At 34.8% G+C, this 20739-nt stretch overlaps 1 protein-coding gene and 1 long non-coding RNA gene across 2 annotated transcripts; one reads left to right on the forward strand and one right to left on the reverse strand.

Annotated features, from left to right (window-relative positions):
• Positions 1 to 5819: 5819 nt before the first annotated feature.
• Positions 5820 to 10030, reverse strand: LOC126689546 (uncharacterized). The gene is made up of 4 exons (XM_050384790.1): positions 9284 to 10030; positions 7839 to 8497; positions 7067 to 7257; positions 5820 to 6426 (listed from the first exon to the last, which is right to left on the reverse strand). Exons 1-4 carry the CDS (start codon positions 9801 to 9803, stop codon positions 6051 to 6053), a joined length of 1746 nt encoding a protein of 581 aa, XP_050240747.1. The 5' UTR covers positions 9804 to 10030; the 3' UTR covers positions 5820 to 6050.
• Positions 10031 to 17739: 7709 nt separating this feature from the next.
• Positions 17740 to 20114, forward strand: LOC126689547 (uncharacterized). The gene is made up of 2 exons (XR_007644552.1): positions 17740 to 18685; positions 19904 to 20114. It is a non-coding gene; the product is annotated as an uncharacterized LOC126689547 (long non-coding RNA).
• The last annotated feature ends 625 nt before the right edge of the window (positions 20115 to 20739 follow it).

Here is a 20739-nt window from a genome sequence, read left to right on the forward strand (position 1 = left end):
ATTGATTGTCGCACGGATGGGTCTTTTTTTGGCTCCGTCTATTTGGGCACTATCACTTAACTCAGAAGAAACGGTACCGTTTGGAAAACATCACCACTTGAGCAAACTTTTGGACATATAATTGAAAACATGTACCATAGTTGTCAAAACATGAATCGTATCATGAATCGATTTTTAATTTTTGTGTATCGGATATGGTAAGATATGTAAACACTTAATAAAATTTATAAAAAAAATTATAAATTTACATATATAAAAAGTATATCCATTATAAATTTTGAATATATTCAACTAATGACAAATTTCTTCATCATTCTGTAATAATGTTTAATAAACTAACTAAATAAATCAAACTAGCATGTGTTTATAACATATACATTCAAATTGCTTAAATTCAAAAGTGATAATAATTTATTTTCATCATATTTCCTAATCAACCCCATCTAAGTCAATGCTATCATCATATTTATCATTATGCAAACTTATTTCATCACTAAAGTTTTCTTCATCGTTATTAACATTATTATCTCTTCTTGTTCTTTTTTTTAATAATTTAAAAAAAAAATTCTTGGTGTGGGGCCCAATAGTTTATGGGCCCGGCTCGCTCGCTTATGGGGAGTCCACAGGCCCCAAACTAAAGGAGGCCAGGGCCCAAGTCCAAGAATAGGAAGCCAAAGGCGGCCCTAAGATACAGCCGAGGACAGCTTAGTCCTCGGCAGACCCAAAGCCTCAAGGATCAGATTGGAATACAAACTAACTTAAAGGATCAGAAAATATCTCGGGGAAATATCCTTAATACCCCTCATTGATGTGACGTTGCACCTAACAGATCCGGATTTTTAGGCTTTATTAACCCTGCCCAACAATGCTGGGATGGGATGGACGGGACAAATATCAGTCCTGGAAAAACTGACCCTACACGTGGACGAGGGACAACGAACGTAGGCTGGTATAAAAGAGAACGTAAGGTAACAAAGTGGGGGATCCCCATCTGACTTCCGGAAAAAAGACTTCAGGAGGAAAAATGCCCGGAGAATATGTGCGCATCACCCCGAAAAATCCACCGTCGAATAACCGGAGAAAAACACTCGTGCTCCTCGGACATGATCCGAGCAGCCCAATCCCTCAATCTGTAAAGTTAATGGGCTTAGATAACCGGACTAAAGCCTTTTCTAGTCTAGGTTTATCTAATGTCCGGTCTGTACTGACGCCTCGTGACCCAACTCTAGCCTTTCAAGCCCACTCTCTACAAAATTTATTGTGAGGGATCCATCACGCGCGAGCTCAACGTCATTGTTGGGCCGCTTGAGAATCGTGTCCCTACACTTGGCATTTTAGTTTCTTGGACTTATAACAATAATGACAAAAAAAATTTTAAAAATAATTATATTGTCAATTAATATCTTATTCATAGTATGAAAATAAATTTGTAAATATTAAAGTGAAATGTATCTGTGTACTATGTATTCCAAATTTTCTAAAGAGAAAAAAAAAAAAAAAAAAAAAAAAAAAAACACTTATGAATATGTTATTTTATTAGGCTAAATTAAGTAACCTAATAGTTTTGTATTAAAAACAAGTCTAACAACTTGTTAGATTTAAATAAAAGTACAAATTTTGACCCCAAAAAAAAAAAAAAAAATCTCATTTTAAAGTATTTGTTTATGTATTGTACAATACGAATGATTTTATGATACAATACGATTCATACGATATATACACTGTATCGTACGATTTATAAGGACTTATGATACATACAATACAAAAAATTTTACACATGATACGTGGTATGTATCGTACGATACGTATCGCATATCATACGATACTGACAATTATGCATGTACCTTTATTTTTTCATATGAAAATTTTGGTTAGTTTTTCGACAAATTACTTAGTGTGAAAAAAATTATTATAATCAGATGTGAGTATAACTTACAAATTATCATAAAAAATAAAACAAAAAGAAGCTAATGTAATTGTTTCATGACTAACGAACTCAATGATTTGAAGGGTATGCAGGAACCAAAAATTCTTATGCTCGAGGGAACTTGATTTTAAAATTAGGTGTAAGGCATGATGATGATTGTGCATAAATGCCTTCTTTGAATGAACGTAAGTGAAAAACTGAAAATCTTGATCTATGAAGTTATATAATTACAATTGAGTTGATACTATTGAAACATGAAAAGTGGTCTAATTTTTAGTGCTTGTAAGATTGTTTATATCTTGATTAAATGCAATGACTTGATCATGAGTTAATTTGCGTGTAGTTTGTTAACAAATCTTGTAATCTAGATCCTAGTAGAGCTTTTAGGATTGTAAAATGCAAAACATGACATGTTTTTGGGCCAAAATTGGGTTTTACCCCTTTCAGCCAAACTTTCCAACAAAATGCCCCATGTTTGAAACTATTTAGGAATATGCCCCCTGTTTTGAAACTTGATTTGGCGAAAATCGAGTTGCTTGAAAAAACCTACATGAAACTCGAGTTCCATGCTTTTTTTTTTTTTTTTTTTTTAAGTTTGATTGTCTATAACTCGATTTTCGCCAAATCGAGTTTAAAACAAAGGCATATTCTTAAATAGTTTCAAACAAGTGGCATTTTGTTGGAAAGTTTGGCTGAAAGGGATATATCCCCATTTTGGCCCATGTTTTTGTGTAGGATTACTTAGGAATTATTATGCTTTCTTAGTATATTATCTCTTTCCTTCTTTTCTTCTCCATGAAATAAGAATTGTAAGTATGGTCAATGGGGCTATCATTTTAAGCGTTGGTTTCTAGTTAATCAGATTTGGCAAAATTATGTTCTCTCTATTTGTGCATTGTGCTACAGAAAAGTCAAATCAAACAAATCTAATTTTTTTAAAAGAAATTTTAAAAACAGGTCAGATCACAAGTTTTTACTCTAGGTGAAATTCTCTGAATTTAGATCAAGTCCAATTTTACCATGTCTAATTTTGGCTCACTAGTTTGTACAACTATGAAGCTAATTCCTCCCCCCCCCCCCCCCCCCCCACCCCCCAACCCAAAAAAATAAAAATAATGCTAGTAAACTATTAATTGCAAATGTTGTAAGCTAAAAATGCTTACACGAATCATATTAAATTGTTATTATAGACGTCAATCATTTTTTTTGTGTTTTCAACCAAAAAAACGTTTAATGTTTAAATCTCTTTTACTACTTTTTTTTAATTTTAATTATAAAAAAATAAAAAATAAATAAAAACACACACACACATCTACATATTATGACAGAAACGAAGTATATGTTAAATGCACGAAATACGTTTTTTAGATATAAAATTAATTTATATAACATTCAGATGTTATTTGAGAACTTATTATAACTTATAAAGAGATATATACAACATAAGGCATTCTCTTTTTTGCTTTCTTTTTACTGTTGTTTCTTTCTAAAATTGCAAGTTTGCAACTTTTGCCCATCCCTAAAGGATAAGTCAAATCAGTCTTATGAGTTATGAGCATATTTGCCAAATACAACATCATATTGGCACGACATTAGTTGAACTCGGGCTTAGAAAGAAAATTTTGATAATCTGTACGTAATATATTAGGTGCGTTATGTCAAAGAGAACTGTGCTATATAATTCTTTCTTTCAGTCAGGATTTTCTTTCTTCTTCTTATTTTTTAAATCCTGGGTTAGCCAAACTAACGTCTAAAAACTTTCTAATTTATTTAGAGGATTAGAGTTTAAGTTGCGAACCTCCAAAAGAGTCAATGACTTTCGGTTGCTAGCTCATCCTCACAGTTTCCGCTATAAAACTGCCATTAAACTTTATATTAAGTTTTAACCATAAAGTCAAATAAGAGGAACTCTTTAATTTAAGCATAAAAGAAGCTCTCCTCTCCAAACTTTTCTATTTATATGTTTGAATGAGAATTCATAAAACTATTGCATCATATTAGACAAAGGGAGTTCAGGCAGCTCATGACAGACCTATATAGGACAAAGGAGGATTCAGTGACTGACTGACTCATGTAATACCTTGGTTCTGTCCAAAACTTGATATTGATGAGTAGTTGGTTTCCCCATAGGTTTGAGTCCGAAGACCATGCAATACCTTGATTCTGTCCAAAACTCAGTTTTTTTCTTCTAAGTAGTTGGTTTCCCCATAGGTTTGAGTCCGAGGACCATGCAATACCTTGGTTCTGTCCAAAACTCAATTTTTCTTCTAAGTAGTTGGTTTCCCCATAGGTTTGAGTCCGAGGACCATGCAATACCTTAGTTCTGTCCAAAACTTGATATTTATAAGTAGTTAGGGGAATTAACCCCTCGGCTATGGCATGAGACCTTGGTTTTAGGGGAATTAGCTCCTCGGCCAAGCCCCTAGAACCATCCGTGCGGCTGACACTACGAAACGTAGCCCCTAGTAAAGAAACATAGCCCCTAGTGGAACTTTACGCTAGAACACTACAACCGGCTGTTAGAAATGACAAGGGAACTGTCTCGACCTACCGCCTATGCCAACACACAAGCCTTTCCCACAGATGGCGCCAATTGTGAGGACACGATTCGTAACGACCCGTAACAGTGTTGGGTTTGCACGTAAAAAGGCCCAAACAATATCATTTATAGAGTGTGAGTTTGAAAGGCTAGGCTTTGGTCACAAGACAGTGGGTTTTTTGTGGTGGGCATACGTAATTAAAATCATGTTCGCCCTAGGAGTCTTTCTCCTGGAGGCGGGCTGGGAGGCTCTGATTTTTAGCCATTTTTCCCAGCCCCTGCTCTGGATTGCTTACTTTTCCTTTTATACTAGCAGGTGTTCCTTATCCTTCGTCCACCTGTAGGATCGACTTTTCCAAGACTGATACTTATCCCATCAGCCCATATCCAGAGTAGTTGAGGGTGGTTGTAAAAGCTGGAGAGAATGGCTCTGTCAGGTGCAGAGTATTGAATGGCAGTAAGGGCAGCTTTCCCTGGTCGTTATACTTTCCAGTGTATCCTTCTCTATTGACCTAAATATTTTATATTTTTTCCAAACTGCTCCTATACCGTTTTTGCCCTTCCTTTCAGTGAGACCTTGGACATGCCGAGGACTGAATCGTCCTCGGCTGTGTCCCAAGACTATTTTGTACTCGTATTACCGAGCCTGGGCTATAACCTTCCTCGGCTCGGGCCTTGGGCCCCAATGAATAAATGGGCCAGGACCACAAATTATTGGGCCCCACATGTTAAATGCACGAAATATGTTTTTTCGATATAAAATTAATTTATATAACATTCAGATGTTATTTGAGAACTTATTATAACTTATAAAGAGATATATACAACATAAGGCATTCTCTTTTTTGCTTTCTTTTTACTGTTGTTTCTTTCTAGAATTGCAAGATTGCAACTTTTGCCCATCCCTAAAGGATAAGTCAAATTAGTCTTATGAGTTATGAGCATATTTGCCAAATACAACATCATATTGGCACGACATTAGTTGAACTCGGGCTTAGAAAGAAAATTTTGATAATTTGTACGTAATATATTAGGTGCATTATGTCAAAGAGAACTGTGCTATATAATTCTTTCTTTCAGTCAGGATTTTCTTTCTTCTTCTTATTTTTTAAATCCTGGCTTAGCCAAACTAACGTCTAAAAACTTTTCTAATTTATTTAGAGGATTAGAGTTTTAAGTTGCGAACCTCCAAAAGAGGACTTTCGGTTGCTAGCTCATCCTCACAGTTTCCGCTATAAAACTGCCATTAAACTTTATATTAAGTTTTAACCATAAAGTCAAATAAGAGGAACTCTTTAATTTAAGCATAAAAGAAGCTCTCCAAACTTTCCTATTTATATGTTTGAATGAGAATTCATAAAACTATTGCATCATATTAGACAAAGGGAGTTAAGGCAGCTCATGACAGACCTATATAGGACAAAGGAGGATTCAGTGACTGACTGACTTATTATGTTAAACATTATATTCTACCGAAGGAACTATGAATTTTACGTAATACATATTGACATCCTTTGTTTCTACAAAGGAATTTACATAAAGAAATAATAATATTAATAACTAAAACAAGAATAAAACCGTGGTTCATGACATCTCAGATGGCTTCTGAACTTCCCGCAGCTGGACTGAGTTTTCAAAGCAGTGATAAAAACCGTAGTGAGGGTATCTTTCATACCATGTATCTTGTTGTGCATGTGTGTCCCAGTGCTCTCCACTGCTGCTCTTCCCATATTTGTGAACCCATCCAGAGCCATTGTGGCCTTCACCCCATGTTCGATTCCACCTTTCTCCATACTTACCTTCCCACCAAGTCTCTCCCTGCTTGACACCATGACTGTTGAGATCAAAGTTTTCATCCCATTTGTCACCCCATTTTGTCCAACCATCACCTTCACAGCGTTCAGCCCATTTGTCAGTGTATTTTATGCTGCCACCATGCCCATCATACTTCTCACCCCACCTGCCAATAGCACCAAAAATGAACTCATAAATACAGGAACAAGTTTATCTGGAAAATAACAAAAAGATGTTGTGATCTCTTGAGAGACATCGGCAGATTTTGAATCAATAAGTTACTATTAACTCCCTGAATGAGAATTTGTCAGGATGGGAAGACAACAAAATCATGACTCATGGCATGACATATGAGCAGTTTCATGTGAGCTACATCTCAAGGAAGAAAGATTAAAACCGGTTAACCTGGCCGCACTCGATGTTATGTCCTCTAAAAGAAGTAATTGAAATAATCACCATCTGGTAAAAGCTTTCAACAATACCCTAGAGAAGCCACAGAAGCCACTAAAAACACCAACTACAAAAGAATGTAGCTCTAGGACTTGGAATTGTCAGAAGGTTACAGAAGAGTTGCGCCGATTATACCATTCATTGTAAAGAGGACCAACAAGATCAATGTGCACTCATGGTCAACTCACAGGTCTTTTTTAAGTTTCATCCAAATCCAATCTACTTTTATTGGGGAAAAAAAGGTCTTTAAACAGTCAAAATATTGTGGTGACTCTAGGATTGTTATTTATACAAGTTGCATACAATAGGGAACCAGAGCACAAAGTTTGATTCAATTCAAACATGAGGTTTGGTACCTTTCATGCCAAATATGGGCATGACCAGCCTCCAGGAGTGTGTTGGGATCAATGCTGCACCACTTGTGGGCCCATTTTTCCGCTTGGCCAGAAGCATCATAATGTTCCCACCATTTCTCTTGCCACTCATCGCCATTTCCATTCTTTCCCCACTTGTCTGCAGTTTTCTCAAGATGAACAAGCCCACACTCCTTCACAGATAAAACTCAGAGTTCAGTTCTTTGTAATCTATTTTGCCAGAGTCAAAAGTAAATATATAAACATAAGCATCAAAACAGTCTATTTTTTCTACCTAAATTTAGCATCAGGAGAGTGCAGAACAAAAAGGGAACAACTGAAGAAGAATTTTTAAGAATGCAGCCCATATCAATGCAACCCAGATTGTTAAAAGTTAAAAATTTTCCAAAAAAAGAAAAGAAAAGAAAAGAGAGAGCCTTAAGGCATGCTCTGGTGGTGCTTGAAGCCATAGATGTAGGATACATTCTGATTAAGCAGGCAATGATTGCAAGCTAACCCCCAGGAACCGGTCTTACACAAAGTATGGTTATCTAGCTACCAAAAGTAACCAATTTGCAGATCAGAAATAAATTATTTTTTTATTGGTGAGTTACACACATACCCAATGGGCTTTGAACTCATGAACTCACCCTCCATCTTGGTGTTACAAGGAAAAGGAGGTGCTATTTGAACTGGAGCTCATTGGCAGTTCAGAAATAAAACTTTTTACTAACCTTTCTTTCTTTCTTTTTTATAAATAAAAATTTTTACTAACCTGCCGCATTGATTCTCTCCAATATTCACGCCAAATATTTCCAGTGGCATCACGTCCTGATTTTTCTGAACCAAGTTCCTTGTATCCAAACTCATCAGCAGCCTCCCAAAACTTCTCTTGCCACTCAACAACTTGGTCAGCACTGACACCTCTGGTCATTGTCCATCTGCAAATCACACCATCAGGTCTTTGCTCAATTCCTGTCTCCTTCCACCATCTTGAGCCATCAGGATTCACTCCAAGGGGTGTCTGCCCATCCATCTTATGAAGTGCATGAGCTGCTTCTGCTGCATGTGCTGAAAATTGGACACCATGTTCACGTTCCTCTTCTAAGTAAGGTGTCCCCAAACTGGCCTCTGAGGTTTCCACTTTTTCAACATCTATGAATGATTGAAGGGGTGGAAGAGTATAGTTGGGGTTGCTTTCAGAGAGTGTACTCTCAAATGGAATTGAGAGAACACCCACAGACCAATCCTTCTCAACAACAGGGTTGTTTGAAGTTGGATACACCGAAGATCTTCCAGCTATCTGCATGTCATTGACATCATCTGAACTAATATCACTATTCACCGGGGGTGCCCAGGACCAAAAATCTGGACCTGGAGTTCCACTTTGAGAGCTTTCTGACTGAGGCACAAATATGCTCTCATTCTGAGTACCTTGTTCAATTCAAAAGTTGCAATTGTATTATGAAGAACATTGCATCATATGGTTGCACAAAAACAAACACACGCACAAAAAGACTACTAACATGTGGCTGAGTTGAATGTCCTGCATCTAAGAGTAGCAGGCAAGTACCATAAGCACTTGTAGTGTCCGTGTAAGTATGAGACACTGGATCTGGCCTACTTCTATTTGTTTTACACAAAAAATTTTCATTGTTGAACAAGCATACAATACAAGTCATAAGTAGGACAACCATATGGGGTGATTTGATTTCAAAGTAGAACCAAAATGTGCCTCTAATGATTCTTCATATGTCATTGCTTAGTGCTTAGTGCTTGCCCTTTCAATCACCGGCCTCAAAACCAATATCAGTCTCAACATTGGGCGTTCTAGCTAAAATGCAAAACTAACAAATCTAAATACTACTGTTTGTTATCCTCATTTTTTTTTTTCTTTTTTAAAAATGTAATCTCTTCATCAAATTTACAATTTTTTTTTTTCCAATACCAAGAAGAACATTACCCCTAATAGTCTCCTCAGGCTTATCCTACAAATTCACGTTTTTTGTTGTAAGTTGTAACAACAGCGGACAAGAAGCTTAATTTTGATATTGATATAATAAGAAGTTGCAATAAGCATACTTTTTTTGTGTAGTGATATCGCTAGCAATCATAAAACTTCCAAAAAAAATCAAAAATGGAACCCCATTTCCAAAACTCCTAGCAACAATAAAAAAATATATTCGAATAAAATTGGAACACAGAGTGAGTCCAATTTACCTTGTTGCTTAGCAGGCAATCCAGTAGCATCAGTGTCAGTGTTCAAGTGTTGAAAAAGGGTTTGTGGTCTGGAGGCGTTCTCGTTGAGAATGGCGCGAGCGGCAGCGATGGCGGCGGCGGCACGATCGATGACCTGCATTCGCTGGATTCGATCGCGCTCCTCCTTAGACACTTGGAGAATCTTGTGGAACTCGAGGGTCTTCTTCTCCAAATCTTCATGGTCATTAGGATTAGGAGGAGGAGGAGGAGGAGGTGAGTTATGAGCGATATTTTGAAAGTCGATGGACTTTCTCTCATTGTCGACTGCGTTCTTCCACATGTGGAGGTAGGAGTCGTCGCCATCCGAAACCCTAACTCTCAGCCTCGATCTGCTTCTTGTTGATCTCTCACCCACACCCAGTAAATGTAGATCATGTAATGGTAGTACTGCTACTAGTGGGTGTTTTTGTGAGTGAGTGTGTGTGTTTGGTGGAAGAAGTTGGAGCGCGCGTGGATTGACGCTGCCGATATGGGACGCCATTTTTATCACTTCACTACTATTATTATTATTATTTGGGAAAGATTGGGGTAATCGGGTTTTTGGAGTTCGAAAGTGCGAAGGAGAGTGAGAAGTGGCGGTGGATTTTATTTTTTGAAACTATTTATTTATTTATTTATTATTGCAAGTTGAGAGTTGAGAGAGGAAGCCGTACTTTTTGAGCTTGGGGACAGTGGGGGCTTTCAGTTTCAGTTGGATTTCATTTGTTTGGGTAAATCTCTCTTTATTTATCAAATGCTATCTATCTTTGATTCTTTTATTTTCCTTTCTACTTTCTTTATTTATTTATTTATTATTATTATTATTAATTAAAGAGGGAAATTTTCGTGTGATCCAAGGAAGGTTGTGATGCTGAATCGATGCCTCTTTTTCATTAAATGTTATTTTGACACCTGGTCCAAATCTACTGGTTTCTTTATGTTATTGGACGGTGGGTTTTGGACACGTGGCATTTCTTGGCAGAGGGAGAAGAATAAGACAGACACACACACACGAGCACGTACTTGAGTTCCTATCCTCCTACGGAAGGAAAAAATTTTGTGACGAGCACAAAAGAAAAATAAAAGAAAGCTTGGGACCCATAAAAAAAAAAAAAAAAAGCTTGTGAGGAAGAAAGAATAATAATAAGATATTGCTTTGGAGTTTGGCCTGCCCAGCTGTAATATTTATACGGCTATTTAACAGATTTCTCCTGTTTAAACCACTTTTTTTTTTTTTTTCAAAATACCCTTACAGTCTATGTTTAAGTAGAGGTAAAATTTGGTAAAATATTATCTACAAAATAAGACCATTCTCCCAATACATTTACGTTAGTTTTCAAATTCAAATTGCATCTTCTTCAATTCTCCAATTCTCTCAATTCTGTGTTAATCTTCTTTTCACTATTATTATCATTGTTAAGAAACTCCTCTCACCCACCTCTTTGCTTCAAATTTCACTACAAACAACAACAACAACAAAAGATAGATTTGAGGTAAGCTCTTTCTCAAATCAAATCTCAGCCCTCTCTCTCTCTCTCTCACTTTTTTATTTCTACATTTCTCACTTCAATTTCTCTCTCTCTATTTGGCCATGTTTTGCTTATTGTTATTTCGAGACTTACTGGATCAGTGGCGACGCCACGTTATGGTCAGGGTGTTCCCAGGAACACCCTAGCCTGAAAAAAAAAATTATATATAATAATTAAAATTTTTTTATTTGTTTACCCTTAAAAATAAATTAGGAACACCCTTAATAAAAATTAGAAACACCCTCAAATTAAAAAAAAATAAAATTATTTGTTCTACTTTCAAGCAAAAAAAAAACGAACAGCAAGCCCAACAATAGCAACCCACGAATTCTAAAAAATAAAAAACCAAACCCCAATACAGAGCAAATCACTAAATCAGAAACCTCAAATCACTAAAAGCTAAAGCAAACCCTAAGCTCCCAGAATCTCCTTCACAGTCCCACTAAGATCCTTCGCCATAGACCTAGGCTTCATCACCTTAGCGATCTCGATGACATCATCGAGCGAGATGTTACCGTTGTGCTTGATGTTCTTCGTCTTCTTCCAGTCGCGCTCCAGCTCCTTCAGCGCCTTGATGACCAGCGTAGCGGCGGAGGGCACCATGAACACCTTGGTCTGACGGTTCTAGACCGTTAGCTTGACCATTACGCGGAGGCCCTTCTAGTCCTTGGCGATTTCCTTGGCTATGTCTTCTTTGATCTTCTTCAGGGAGAGACCCAGTGGACCGATTGCCACTCCGACCTCACCTTCGATGACTTGGACGTACACATCCACCACTTGTGAGGAATCGAGCTTTGGAGGCATCTTTTGGGTTTTTGGTGGTGGAGCTTAGGGTTTGAGGAGCTTGTATGAAATAGCTATGGGGGTGCTGTGAAAGTGAGTCGGAGAAACTGTGAGGTATTTCATTTTTCTAACTTTTCTCTCTTTTTCTCTCGGACTCTCTCTCAGTCTCTCAGTCTCTCTCTCTTTTTATATGAAATCACTGAAATGAAATGAATGAGAGTGTAACACCCGAACCTAATTTCATAATTAATTTTATGGGTTTATATGCATGTCATTATCTTAAATACTTTTAAGTGCATGAAGCTTTGATATTGTGATATTATAGAACATATATGCTTTTTTAATGTGATGGATATAACTTTATAAAGGTAAGGATATATATATGTATATATATGTATGTATGTATGTATGTATGTATATGCAAAGTGATATTATTTTTGTAGAAAAGTGTGAGTGTGAATGCAAGAAATTATTTTTGTAGAAAGGTGTGAGTGTGAATGCAAGAAAATTGGAAAAGTGGGTGGTGAGATTTTTCCTAAGCTCCACACGTATTCCACCCAAAGTCCCCATCTTTTATCCCCTTTTTGCTGCCCCAAAAGTCTTCCCCTTATCTCCTTTTCTTGGCTGCACCAGACAGAAAGTCCAGCCCTCTTTCCCTACTCTTTTCCTTGTTCTTTGTTTCTTTCTTCTCTCCTTCTTACATGGCAGCCCTCCTTTTCTCACCAAAACAAAATATCCCTCTCTAAAGAAGAAATTAAAGGGTTAACACTAAAATTTCAGCTTCAAATTTGTTAAACATTGTACATGTTATTGTGTGTGTTTATGGTCTGACCAACCAAGTTTTTGCAATCACTTTCAATTATGTGCAAACTAAATTTGTTGCTTGAAATTTTGTGGAGAATGCAAAATTTTGTTTTTGGGAATAATGGGCTTAAAATTCTTGTTTGGAAAATCATATCATCTCATACTCATGCATTTTTGTTCTTAAATTTCAATACTTTGAGTCAAATCAACTTGTTTTAAAAAATTGTGTTTTTCCTGAAAAATATGGTGAGCCTCTGCCTGATTCGATCAGTCCATTTTGTTTTTCGACCGATCGAAATTTTTAAAATTTTAAAAGTTTTGAGAGAGGGAGTCTTTGTCTATTTCGATTGGTCGAGGTTGATTTTCGACCGATCAAAACTCGTATATCAGGTTTTTTAAAAAGCTGAATTGGACTTTTTCAAAGTCACTATTCAAACTTTTTCAAGCTTTTCTCTCTCTCCACGTTGGCTCTTGGCTCCACCATCAAATTTTTGTCGTTTTCCTTCAAGATTTTTGCAAGGTTTTTGTCCTTAGAAGCCGGTAAGACCCTTTTGCCCTTCTTTTTCAAGTTTATTTCTTGATTTCATGCATTCTCATGGGTATTTTCGGCATCTTTAAACTTTTTGGGGTTTTTGATAATTCAAGCCAATTCTTGTGTAATTGATCAATGGGTTTTTGTGCCATGATGTTATATTGATGTTCCCTATAGTTTAATTTGATCAATTTTGTGGTTTCTAAAAAATTGAAAATTCTAGGGTTTTGAATTTGATCCGAATTAGGGATTTTGTCAAATTGGCTTAAATTGATGAAATTGGCTTCTTCAATTGATGTATTTGGTCATTATTTTTGTTATTATATCATGTGTAATGATCTATTCGTCAATTTTTTTTTTTTTTTAAATTGATCAAGTGGTATCAGAGCGGGTTGCTCTTTTGTTTTAGATCTTTTGATCTAAGAGCTGATCCTTGACCCCTGTTGTCATGGATAATTTGAAGTGTCTTTCTGATCATGTTTCTGCTGATTTTATTGATGCTTGTGAAACTCTTCGTAAGGAATTATTGAAATCTATGAAAATTGCTAAGAAATTCAAGGAAGAGTTAAAATTGGCTAATCTTGAAAAAGAGGAATTGATTGTTAGATTAGATGAATCTAATAAAAAGAATGAATTTTTGAGAAATCAAATTTCCTCTCAAGATGAGAAGATGAAAAGCTTGGATCAAGAGTTAGTTGAATCTAGGACCAAAATTGAAAATTTGACGAGTACTAAGCCTACTGTTGATAACAGAAGTGTTTCTGTTTCTCTTAAGCCTAAAACTGAAAAAGTTTATATCCCTCTTTTTAAGAGGAATAATAAAGAAAATGCTTATTTTGCTAGGTTAGACAAAGGTAAAAGTTCTGATGTTGACGCTGAAGTTTCTAAACCTAAGTCTAAACCTATTGTTAGAGAGCATAATAAATCTGTTTTTGTGCCTACCTGTCACCTTTGTGGTGTTGTTGGTCATATTAGACCAAATTGTTCTTTGTTGAGGCAAAAACCAAAATCTGAGACTAGATTTGATGTTAGGAATACTGATGTTCCTAAATTTGTTCATGTCTGCCACTTTTGTGGTGTCCATGGTCACATTCGTCCTAATTGTCATAAACTGAAATTTAAGCATTCTGTGTTTCAATCTAGGATATGTGATGATATTTTTCCTGCCATAAGTCCATATAAATTGTTTCATATTATTTTGAAAAATTTAAGCTTGTTGGCTTGTGAAAGGAATTTGCAGGATTTCAATCTGTCTCAGAAAATTGGTGTAATCCCTCAAATACACTCTGCTTCACATGGATTTTCACCTACAAAGCCGAAGACTCGTGCTATATGGGTGAGAAAAGATTCTCCAAGGTGAGTGTTGCTGACTTGTCCCTAATTTAATTCTTTCAATTGTTTGTGGACATGTTTTGTTTCTGTTTTTGGTTGTGTTTTTTTTTTAGTTTTTTTATTAAAAAAAATCCAAAAACATTGAAAAATTTCAAAAAGACAAAAATATTTTATTTTGAGTCTTGTTTTATTTTTCTTGAGGATTACATGAGTTATGATATCTCTCTCTTGATTTAGAACATGCTTGACATTGTGGAGAAACTTGAATAATATGTGTTAAATAAGTGCTAAGCTATTTCTGATTTTGTGTGAGTATGTACTAGTTTGTACATGTACTCATGGGTTAATTAAGAAATTGATATTTCTTATTTGTGTACCCTCTATAGCTTAGTTAAGCACTGTCATGCATTGCATTTGCATTGTTCATTTAGCATAAAGTGTGCTTTTTGTTTTTGGTTATAAATTTTTTTTACCAAAAAGTTTTTTGTATTTTGTATTTCACATCTTGGATTTAAAATCAAGGATTGGCCATATTATCTTTACATAACAAGTTTATGTACCTTGTTTAGCTTTGATGAGCTTTTTTATTGCACTTGACTAATTAAAGCTTTGTAGTGCATGTTGTGTGGGAAAGATGTTTATGGTGTTTATCACTTTGTCTTAATCTTAAAGTCACATGTTATTTGACTGTCGGACTTGATCCTTTTGAGAAAGGCATAAATAACCATCTCACCACTGTTCACTAGCCAATCATGAACTAGTGCATATCATAAGATTTTGTGCTCGAGAAAGTGTAGCACATGCACGAAAAGAACATAAGGTGAAGCCTCGGTTTAAATTGCTTAATTCTTAAAATTAAAATTGGTGTGTAATATTAGGCTTGATGCCAAAATCACATGACTTAAAATTGGTGTGTATATTATGAGGCATAAAATCAAGAAACTTACATGATTGCAAACTTGTTTTCTAGGAAATGTAAGAGTTATATGATGTAACTCTTTAGGTGATAGTCTCTTTTAAATTCTATGTGATGAATTTTGTAGACTTTGTGATTGATTTCTATTTACATATCACCTCACATGTATCTCAAGTTTTTGCTAGTTGCACACACTATACAAGTTACTCTTTGTAAAACTTGGTACATTATATTGTGTGTGATCTTGTTGTGGCCATCCAAGATTAAAAGTTCCTTGATTTTAATGCAAAATGTGTTTAATGTTTGCACTTTGAGGACAAATTGATTGAAAATCTTGATTTTGGAAGATCTGGGTTGAATTCAAGTGTTTTTGAAAAACTTTTCGTCTCATACTCATGCATTTTTTATATAAAACAATGTGCTTTAAGGAGTTTCTGCATTAAAATGCTCTATTTTTCAAAAATCTGATTTTTCAAGACTTTCGATCGATCGAACCTGTTTTTCGATCAATCGAAATTGCGATTAAAATTTTTGGTTTGAGTCTGCCTGACTCGATTGATGTTCGATCGATGCTCGATCGATCGAAACTAAAAAATTTCAGTTTTTAATTATTTGACCAATTTTTTTTTTCCATGCATCATTTGTGTTTAGGATTCACATGCATTGCATTGTTTTTGTATCCATCTTGCAGTTTTGCAGTCATATCTCTCATTGTTTGCACACATAAGATGCATACACTTTACTACATTAGGTACTCAACTTGATCAAAAAATTGATTGATTAATTTTTGAGCTATGTACTTTCTAGTATATGCTATTTTTATGTGTGAACTGTAGAAAATATTTTTCTTAAAAGATATGATGGATAATCAATGTGTAAATATTTTCTCTACTCATGCAACTGTTTATAAGTCACATAGTGCCATGTTTGCATTTTATTGAAAGAGAGAATATTTTTCTTCATGTGTATCCTCAACTTAGTTTTTTTAAACTTGGTTTGTGTCTTTTTATTTATCTCCAACCCCTTTATTTTTTCCTAAAACTGTTTTTCCCAAAACTTGTTTTATTTTTCCTATTTTTATAGGGGGAGAAGCTTGTTTTTAACCTTTGTTGTTCATAGGGGGAGTTGTCTTTATTTCCTATAGAGTTGAATTGTTTTGTGTTCCCTTCTTTCTCTATTTTCTCTTACTCTGTTGCGTATGTTTTCTGTCAACTCTTTGTTTGAGTTGTCTTTGTCAATGTGTGACAAAAAGGGGGAGAGATTTAGATGAAATGTGTGGAAAATACAAGAATGTTCTGTTTAGGGGGAGTTAACATTGAGTTAACATTATTTTTTATGTATCTAACTTAAGGGGAGAGTTAGATTGCATATTTGTTAATTTACTGTTTTTGTTTTTCTGTCACACATGCGTTTATGCGTTTGTTCAGTGTTTCAGGAAATATACAGATTGATTCAGTCATACTGCTGTCTACACTTGCAACTGATAGATAGTAGTTAGGTTGAATTATTTTTGGGCTATATATAACTTTGAGCATTTCATGTTTGTGATGTGTTTTGTCACGGATTGCCAAAGGGGGAGATTGTTAGGTTCTAAGAAATTAGGAACTAATGTATTAGAACTTCAATTTGTATTATGTTGGCAAACCATGATCAAAACATAGAATCTAGATTTAGGCTTGCTCAAAGTATGTTTATTTGTGAAATTGGAATCGAGTGATTGCAGAATTTATTGGACTAAATCTGCAAGGCTCGATCGATCGAAAATTAGACTCGATCGATCAAACCACGTGCAGATTTAGTTTTCTGCAGAGTTCCAGTTCAGTCCAAACTCTACTTAAACGTATTAGGGTTCAAGTAAAACTCTCCTATATATAAGGGAAACCCTAGAACGTTTTTTGAAGTTGTTTTTAGAGAGATTAGAGTGCCTCTTGTGCCTCTTTTTATTTTTAGGGTTTTGTACCCAAAGGCTCTCTAAAGGTTGCTCATATTGCGGTTTGTGTAAATCTCTTATGAGATCTAGAGGAGCTTTCCTTCACACAAACTTAGGGTTTTCAAGGAGGAGATATTTTCTACACCTTGATGATCAAAACAGTTGCTGCTATTAAATTTTAAAGAATATACAAGCGGGGGTGCTCTTAGCTGGTGGGAATCCAAGAATTTCACGTGGTCGTGTCAGTAAGTTCTACTGGTTAGTAGCATTAGGAAGTTAAGCGAGGGTGCTTGTAAGTCCTTTTGTATGAACTTCGATTCTTTCAAGATAGTGGATTCAAGTTTACCTTGAGGGTAGCTAGGTCAAATCCTCCCCAGGTTTTTACCGGTTTGGTTTCCTGGGTGATCATATTGTGTGTTTTATATTTTCCGCTGCTTTGCATGATTTGATCTTTATATCTGTGATAACCTAGACTTGTTTAATTGGACTAAGTAACAACTTGGCTAATTACCTAGGTTTAATCAATTGTTTAAGGGGTTTAAAAACTATCAAAATTGTTGGGGGAAAGTAATCAAAACTTCATTTGTTTATTTCTACTTCTTTAATCTCTATCCTGATTTTATAGGCTGAATTATGATTCTGTTTTAGTGATTTGAATGTTTGATGATATTATGGTTTATTGAATGTTTAATAACATATTTTAGTATGTTTATTATAGGTATAAAAATACCCAAATGAAATTAAGGTCCATTGCTATTTGTTGATGATTTTGTAAGAATATGTACTGAAGCTGTCTCTGTGACAGATTTGATGTTTACAAAAAGAAAAATATGTATTAAATCATATTCTTTGAATTAGGATGCTAGGAGTAGTTTTTATGAATTCTAAGACACACATGATTGTTATAGAAGTGGTCTCACAGAATTTGGATGAACATAAAAATAAAGGTTTAATTTTTAAGTTGCAAGAAATTCTGTCAGGACAGATTTGAGTATGCTGTCTTGTGTGATTTTTAGTAAATCATGGGTTTATTCTTTGACTCCGAAATTTTTATGGTTTATACTGGACATACAGGGGAGTAGTTATGTAAAACTTAATGACAATTGGATGTGTGTGGACAGCCCGTATGTATTTTACAAATGGAGCATATGCTGCTAAAATGAGCAGTGAACAATATACGCTACACCTGACTTTGTGGATTTAATTCTCAAGTTAGGGTGAATTTTTTGAGCTATAATTTAATATGCTCATCCTTTGGTATGTTAGAATCATATATAAATTTTATGAATTGGTTTCTCTATGATTTAGTATATCATGTTGTTTGATGAAGGTATTTTGTATTTGTGGGAACCTCTTTGAGGTGGGATTAGGACTTCCTTGATTTTAAGAGATAGGCTTTGAGATGAATGTGTAAATTTATGATAAGGAATAATTGATAGTAAGTAATAAGCTTTGATACTTGGTTTAGGTGTTGCCAGTTCCCCAGGTTTAAGCTCCGTCGATTGTAGGCTCTCGGTTCCTCTGCTTTCAAGTAAGGGATAAGTTATATGGGTATTTGGTAAGTCATGAGGTTATTTTAAAGTATATTATGCATTAAATGGTTTTTTGATTAGAGATATGACATGTAATCATTATTCTGACAAAGATATGTTCGTGAGCTTTCGAAACCTTATATATATATATATATGATTTAAGCATATTAATGCTATTACTGATTCCACAAACATGATGTTTAAAGAAAAGAATGGAAATGCTATTATTATGAAATGTTATGCAAAATAAGAAATTTCAGTATGATGTAAAGTATGAAATGTTTTCGGGTTATGTCCTCCGGTGATCTAAACTCGGCTAGTAGGGGTTAATTACTAGATTTCCATGGAAAAATGTTATCTATTTGGCCATTTAAAGTAGAGGAAATGGGGCTGCCCATAACTCTAGGCCATTTAAAATAAAGGAAATGGGGTTGCTCGTAACTCTAATCTGAACAAGGCCTTCTTCCCAATGTGTACGGACAACGGGGAGGAATAAAACCTTGAGGAGATGTGCCATCAGGCCTTTCAAAGAGGACAATATCATGGACACGAGGTCACCCAAATGTGATGAGACCTTCTCTGTACAGACTTATCAAATATGGACTAATCAATAAGTTATTTATGAACAGCTATGTTATGTTATTAATCATGAGAGAATTATTTTGTTTAAATGCATTGTGAAAAGTAAAAGCTCTCATGGCAAGAAGAAGTTTCTAATGAAAAAAAAACCTATTCATTAAAGATAAAAGTTTTTGAAGTTCTATTGTGCTATAAAGATAAAGCTTCTGATGAAAGTACAAGTTATGTATAAAAGTTATCCGATATCTGTTCTTTATGAAATGTTAAGTTTTATGATTATGAAAGTTATAATATTTTTCGGGAAGAGGTTTATAAAGAAAGGTTTTCTTATTGAGTCAAAATGTTTCTAGTTTAATACAAAGTTGTCGATTATCTGATATTATTTTGTAATAAGAATATACATGTGGTGACTTTGTAGGAAATGAAATAAGCTTAATCCGAAAGGTTTTGGTAATATTAACCTGATAAGAAAAATGAGAATAATTATTTTCTATGAAGAGCGTATGAGCTATTATTATAAATAGTATAAAATACTATGCATGAAAAGATGTTCTCCTGTTCAAATATTCATAGAATGAAATGATTTGATTTACATGCATCCTTATTGAATTCTCATATATCTTACCTTTACTGAGCTGTGTAGCTCATCCCTTCCACTCTTTCAGTTAGCAGGTTTTATTTTGGAGCAGAGGGAGCCTTAGTCAAGTTTGGAAGGAACTGATTTTAGTTTTATATGTATAGATCCTAAATTAGTAATTTGATGTTTAGCTTTGTGGTATTGTGTATTTTAGGATCTAATGAAAGTTGTGTACCTTAAAGTATTAAGAGATGTATTATGTGAAAGTGTGGAAATTAAATGATTGGTGGATTATGTTATATTTCGAGTACAGTGTAGATGCTCTGACTATCAAGTGAAAAATTATATCAAGAAGTAAAGAAACAAAAATGAAAAGAAAGAGGAAAGCTTTTGTAAAAATTTTCAAAAAGTTAGTTGGTTCTTGTTAATATCAGGTTTAGGCTTGATATTGGCATGTCGGTCATGGTCACAAATCCGGGTACCGGGTTTAGGGCGTGACAGAGAGTCTCTCTCTCTTTGTTCTCTCTTTGTTCTTTAAGACTAATTTTTATCTGTGATTGGCTGAAACTTTAACTTTATTAATATTTTGCTTGGTTTTTGACTTTTTGAATTTGGCTTTATCTTATCCATTGGTGTTGGTATGATATTAATTGTCTTTTAGTGTAATGTGTATTGTGATTTGTGATTGTGAAATTTTTTGATTGGCAGCTGGCTCTTGTGATTGGGGGTATCAAGCATGAGGCTTATCTGTTGAGTGGGATATTTGAATTGGGGGAAGTAAATGCACATGAGATGAGATGTGTGCTAGTGCAACTAATAAACAATAATTTAATTAACTAATAATTAATTGGGAAAAGCAACTAATAAACAATAATTAATAATTTAATTAATCAATACATTATAAAAGACAAACAAATTAAATTA

Source organism: Quercus robur, chromosome 6, assembly GCF_932294415.1.
Source record: "Quercus robur chromosome 6, dhQueRobu3.1, whole genome shotgun sequence".
NCBI classification, from domain to species: Eukaryota; Viridiplantae; Streptophyta; class Magnoliopsida; order Fagales; family Fagaceae; genus Quercus; species Quercus robur.

Bases quoted from the DNA above. Each gene is read 5' to 3' on its own strand.
- LOC126689546 (XM_050384790.1), bottom strand. From the start codon at position 9,803: ATGGCGTCCCATATCGGCAGCGTCAATCCACGCGCGCTCCAACTTCTT. The intron at 8,498-9,283 runs GTAAATTGGACT...GAATTGAACAAG, and splicing joins ATTGCCTGCTAAGCAACAAG to GTACTCAGAATGAGAGCATA. The intron at 7,258-7,838 runs GTTAGTAAAAAT...TTATCTGTGAAG, and splicing joins GGAGAGAATCAATGCGGCAG to GAGTGTGGGCTTGTTCATCT.